The sequence below is a fragment of the Lithobates pipiens genome, unplaced genomic scaffold (genome assembly GCF_037356315.1).
Source record: "Lithobates pipiens isolate NorthernLeopardFrog02 unplaced genomic scaffold, aLitPip1_a1.2 Scaffold_25, whole genome shotgun sequence".
Taxonomy (NCBI): Eukaryota; Metazoa; Chordata; class Amphibia; order Anura; family Ranidae; genus Lithobates; species Lithobates pipiens.
Window position 1 is genome coordinate 534,860 of NW_027507787.1, and position 6,000 is coordinate 540,859.

General features: G+C 38.5%; 1 protein-coding gene across 3 annotated transcripts in view; it reads right to left on the reverse strand.

The window, feature by feature from the left end:
• The window catches only part of LOC143930051 (pulmonary surfactant-associated protein D-like), a 69,542-nt gene extending 68,478 nt beyond the window's left edge, over positions 1 to 1,064 (reverse strand). For all 3 annotated transcript variants that reach the window (XM_077453949.1, XM_077453948.1, XM_077453946.1), the window contains exons 1-2: positions 967 to 1,064; positions 692 to 870 (exon numbers count right to left, since the gene is read on the reverse strand). In XM_077453949.1, the coding sequence (XP_077310075.1) occupies positions 692 to 854 (163 nt within the window). In that variant the 5' untranslated portion in view covers positions 855 to 870; positions 967 to 1,064. The remainder of the gene's footprint in view (positions 1 to 691; positions 871 to 966) is intronic.
• Between the last annotated feature and the right edge of the window lie 4,936 nt (positions 1,065 to 6,000).

Sequence of the window (6,000 nt, forward strand, 5' to 3'; positions counted from 1 at the left end):
CCAAGACAAGATGTGCCATGCTGATAGACTCATACCCAAAAAGACTGAGTGTTGTAATAAAATCAAAAGGTGCTTCAACAAAGTATTAGTTTAAGGGTGTGCACACTTATGCAACCATATTTATTTTTTATTTTTTTTACTTCCCTCCACCTAAAAGATTTCAGTTTGTTGCTCAACTGAGTTGTACAGTTTATAGGTCACATCAAAGGTGGAAAATTATTTATAGTTATCTAATTTTTTTTACATCACAAAAACCTGACATTTTTACAGGGGTGTGCAGACTTTTTATATCCACTGTATATTACAATCAGGCACACATTTAAGATTCTTGATTCCTTGGGGTAAAAGCAATATTGAAATTCACAGCTCTTAACATTAGCATTATGGCTTGTGAAGACATTGTTTGTCCTCAGTCAGCTGCAAATATATGTATCATCTTGGTAAAACATATTCATATATTTTTCCTGTGCAGTCATTTTAAACAGTGGCATGATATATCTTGTCTATTTCTATACTGTGTTCATAAGGGCTAACAAATGTTTATTAGGCATTTCATTTTCTGCCAGCCAAATGACTGATAATGTACAGTAACTGATGCATGGACAAAACTAATATGAACATTTCAAAATGGGTATAGGTATTTCAAACAAATGTTAACATTAAAGTTAAAGTAAAAAATAATGAATCTCACCTGGATCACCCTTTGGTCCAATAGCCCCATCTCTTCCATCTCTACCATTTAAACCAGGAAGACCTTGTACAACGGAACAAGTGGCTGGTGTTTCTGAATCTCCCAGGGTAAAAAAAACAGCCACAACAACTAGGATGCATAGACACTTTGTAAGATAATTCATAGTTCAGCCGTTCAATCTGTGCCAAAATAAAAGCATCAGTTCCCCCCATATATTACATATATGCATTGTTTAACTCATTAAATGAAAGTTAATGAGATAAAATAATACTTGCCCAGGTATTGTTTTAGTAGTTCAGTTTTCGTTACTATCTGAATCTGCTCTCAACCAAACTTGTATCACAATAAACAATTTCTATGGCATGTGTTCATTTTATTTGCAAAGATATCGATTATTCTGGATTGTCTGGAACTTTGTACCTGGCGAAAGAGGTCAGTGTCTAGATCTGGAGCATGCATGTTTTCATGCGTTCTCCTTTTGGTAAAAATCGGAACGTTTTCTACTACTGTAGATAAAAAAAAAAAATATAAAGAAAAAAGTGGTAGTGTGCTTATTATATAGACTTCCCTATAATAGCATTAGGAAAATAGGCACTCATGTTTTATTTTGTTACAGTGAAGTGTTAAGGCAGAATAATTCAATACACCTGAAAAGTTCTGGTATATCCCCCTTTCCAAAGCTACGGCATTCTATCATGTTTTGGAAAGTCTTGATGTATCATATTTCTCCCACGGCATGTGGTGTTTTTCCAAGATAATGTTATGCAAGGAAAAATTGGTCCTTTTTTAAGCTCCTCATCCAATCATTGCTTAGGTTGGGTTGCTAACGTTGGAAACGTTTGTCACAGTAAGTGGGCTTAAGCACCATATAGCAATATGGTGTGACCAAATCTCCATGTTTTTTTTTTCTGTTGTATGGTCTTATGGCTGCACCATCTTTAATGCATCTTTTAGGATGTGCCCCCCAAATATCTTGTTTGTCTATTGTATGGATTCTATTCTGACCAAATCCTTTTGGGCAGGAGCACCCCACTCCCTCATCAGTGCCTCCCATTAGTGTCCACCTGTGTCATAGGTGGAGACCTTTAGTTCTCCCATATAGAGGAGTGTATGGCTCCCATGGTTCAGAGAAGCAGGATCTCCCATTCTATGGCTAGTGCAGGACCCACTAACCATGGGGTACTTTGTTGCAGCAAGTGGGCTTAAGCACAATATAGCAATATGGTGTTACAATATCCCCATGTTTTTTGAAAATGTCTAGGTGTTTTAAATAGCCTTGCAGGAGGTGAATGTCATTTTTGCATGTGTGCGCTGTAATATTTTGTTCTGTTGTATGGTCTTATGGCTGCACCATCTTTAATGCATCTTTTAGGATGTGCCCCCCAAATATCTTGTTTGTCTATTGTATAGATTATGTCCAAATCATGTGCGCTATAATATTTTGTTTTTTTTTTCTTAAATTTTAAGTTATCGCTCTCGCTTTCTCATACTGCTCACTGGAAGTTCAACGTGGCACCTCATGGCAAAAACCTCACTGGGGATCTAAAAAAAATAATTGTTGCTCTACATAAAGATGGCCTAGGCTATAAGAAGATTGCCAAGACCCTGAAACTGAGCTGCAGCATGGGGGCCAAGACCATACAGCAGTTTAACAGGACAGGTTCCACTTAGAACAGGCCTCACTACGGTTGACCAAAGAAGTTGAATGCACATGCTCAGCATTATATCCAGTGGTTGTCTTTGGGAAATAGATGTATGAATGCTGCCATCATTGCTACAGAGGTTGAAGGAGTGGGGGGTAAGCCTGTCAGTACTCAGACCATACGCCACACACTGCATCAAATTGGTCTGCATGGCTGTCATTCCAGAAGGAAGCATCTTCTAAAGATGATGCACAAGAAAGCCTGCAAACACTTTGCTGAAGACAAGCAGACAAAGGACATGGATTACTGGAATCATGTCTTGTGGTCTGATGAGACCAAGTCAAATTTATTTGGTTCAGATGGTGTTAAGCATTGTGAGGAGTACAAAGACAAATGTGTCTTGCCTACAGTCAAGCATGGTGGGGGGAGTGTCATAGTCTGGGGCTGCATGAGTGCTGCTGCCACTGGAGAGCTACAGTTCATTAAGGGAACCATGAATGCCAACATGTACTGTGACATACTGAAGCAGAGCATGATCCCCTCCCTTACAGAGACTGGGCTTCAGGGCAGTATTCTAACATAGTAACGTCCCCAAACACACCTCCAAGATGACTACTGTCTTGCTAAAGAAGCTGAGGCTAAGTGTGATGGACTGGCCAAGCATGTCTCCAGACCTAAACCCTATTGAGCATCTGTGGGGCATCCTCAAATGGAAGGTGGAGGAGTGCAAGATCTCTAACATCCACCAGCTCTGTGATGTCATCATAGGGGAGTGGAAGAGGACTCCAGTGGTAACTTGTGAGGCTCTGGTAAACTCCATGTCCAAGGGGGTTAAGGCAGTGCTGGAAAATAATGTTGGCCACAAAAAATATTGACACTTTAGGCCCAATTTGGACATTTTCACTTAGGGGTGTACTCACTTTTGTTGCCAGTGGTTTAGACATTTATGGCTGTGTTGAGTTATTTTGAGAGGACAGCAAATTTACACTGTTATACAAGCTGTACACTCACTACTTTACATTGTAGCAAAGTGCCATTTATTCAAGGTAGTCACATGAAAAGATATAATAAAATATTTAAAAAAATGTAAGGGGTGTACTCACTTTTGTAAGATACTGTATATACACATGCATGTATTGACTACACAAGCTTATATACAATTAATTATAATTTTTCCATTAAATATGTCTTAGATTGGTGAGAACATTCCTTTCATACATGATTATATACAATCTATCATGTGTTATTTTATAGTTTTTTTTTTTTTTAGATTATTGGTTTTGTATGTGGTCACTTTGCTATTGGATTCATCAAAGAAGGGTTAATATGTCTCTCTGAATGATTCAAACACCATCTGTATTCATGACCATTAAGGATGTTCTAATGGATCCCACATGAGGAAGTGGGCGTTAACATACATAATAATTGAGCACCCTTTGAGTATATATAATATTGTGTTTTTATCTGTTATTTGACTATGGCTAAGTACCTGTGGAGTGGTGTGAAAAACATCAGCATTTGTGCTTTTATTCCCATTGCTCTATGGACTGTTTTTCAATAAATTCATATATTTTGGAGTGTGGCCATCAGGACTTTCCTTTTTTTCTCATCATTACCTTGTATACTGAGCTGGCACTCTATCTAACGGGGAAGGTGAGATGAGGCTATTGCCATCCTGAGCAGTATATTTTTCTCCTTTTTCACCCCTTGCACAGAGGGGTGGAGTGATGATATTGGGAGCTGCCACGGGAGATCACCCCGGGGATATAGATCTGCTTTATTTCCCCTCACGCAGGCCCTCATTCACAATGACACTCTAGGGTCACTTGCCAACGGTAATGAGGCCCTAGAGGAGACAAGTCCCAAGATCATGTCGGGTCGGTCTTTCCTGCGCTACTTAAGGGAAGCTACCTACAGCCCACTGGTACTTACTTGACTTGGGTTGTACACCAAGGAGAACCTCTTTACCCATGTAGATTTTCTTACCCATACAGTTTCTCCTGCTTAAGAAGGGGACATAATCCCCCTCCTATAAGTTTTATACCCTTGTTGACCCAAGGGATCAGTTGGGGTTATATAACCCTGTGAATTGTTTTAAAGATGTTATATATGTTCACATGTTCTCACCCTTTAGGGGCCGTTCCCTTGCTGGAGATTTTCTTTCTGATGTTTTGTCTCCCATGTCCCCAACCGGTCTAACTGAAAAAGGGCTTTTGTGATACTGTGACCACTAGCCCTCCCCTGGTTTTTGATCTATGTTCATGGTCATTACTTGGTCATATGTAAATGTTCACGGAATACTGTACATGGTACACTTTGAATCTTCAATAAAAATATTGAAAAGAAAAAACAATAATACGTCAATACATTGGTTAGGCATTCCCATATTCCCATATTTGACTATCATATATTATCATACAGCATATCTTAAGATGGTGGATACACAGATGGAAAAAAAATATGTGCGCTCAATTCCATCTACATACTGAACCTGTTCAATGTAACATGCAAATCGAAATCGGACAGAGCTGTTGTTACAATTGTTGGCATTACATGTTAATCCATATAATTAAATAAATAAATAAATAAAGATACAGACCATCATACAGCCCATCAATCGAGATCACATACATTTGTGTCCAATCAAATGCAATGTGTGGACAATTGCATCTACATTATTTCATAATTCCAAAAACAATTTTAAAGAGATTACTTCATTAATCTCAGGGAGGTTTGTGGCATTTAAACGCTCTATCAAGATTATTTCTTTTTGTAAGATTTCCTCATCCCAGTTACCCCCGGGAGGATCTTTTTGGATTACTTCCAAGACTATAAATTTCACATGTAAGTTGCCAAATCTGTGGTGCAGGCACAACCGGCGACTAACTGAGGTAAGCATTTAAGCATTAGAGGAATGCTAAATTGATAATTCACTCTATGTCTAATAAATGTGATCATTCGCTCTCTGTCTAAGCTGACGGATAAGTGTAACTGGAATCATGTACCTGTAATAACAGAAGGGCAATGGGACCATTGTCCACATTTGTATATTTCCCTAATGGATGTGTAGTAGTTAGCTGTTATTTTATTTCTAATGGATGTGGCCTTATGGAATGCTATTTTTAGGCAATCCCTATTATATTTAGATAATTTGGCATCTTTCTGTAGAAGATGTCAATGTCATTGCAAGATTGCACGCAGTTTCTGATGCTGTGCTAAGAATTTGGTAATACATTTTGATGTTCTGACTTGGGAATATGGGTTTGATATACTAAGGATGTTCTGTTGTGGCCAAAAACTTTACTATGTGCTTTACATAGTAAGGATTTGCTATAGCCCTGCTACAAAAGACGAGACCATAGCTGAGCAGCTTGTATTTTAAAGTCTTGTATGTGCGTACAATTATGTCCAAGACTAATGTATTGAGCATAAGGTATGCTGCAAACTAAGGTTGAAGGGTGGGCACTCTGGCTAAGAAGGACAGTATTCCCTGCACTTCCTATATAGCTTGGTTGCTAAACAGTTTTGTGAATCCTTGTAGATCTGAAGGTCTAAGAATGCAATTGAAGCATGCCAGTTCATAGTAAACTTTTTTAGTGGTCTGATACATATTAATTGTATTTCATCTGTTACTTCTGGTTTGAGTAGCTGTCCTCCTCCTTGGCT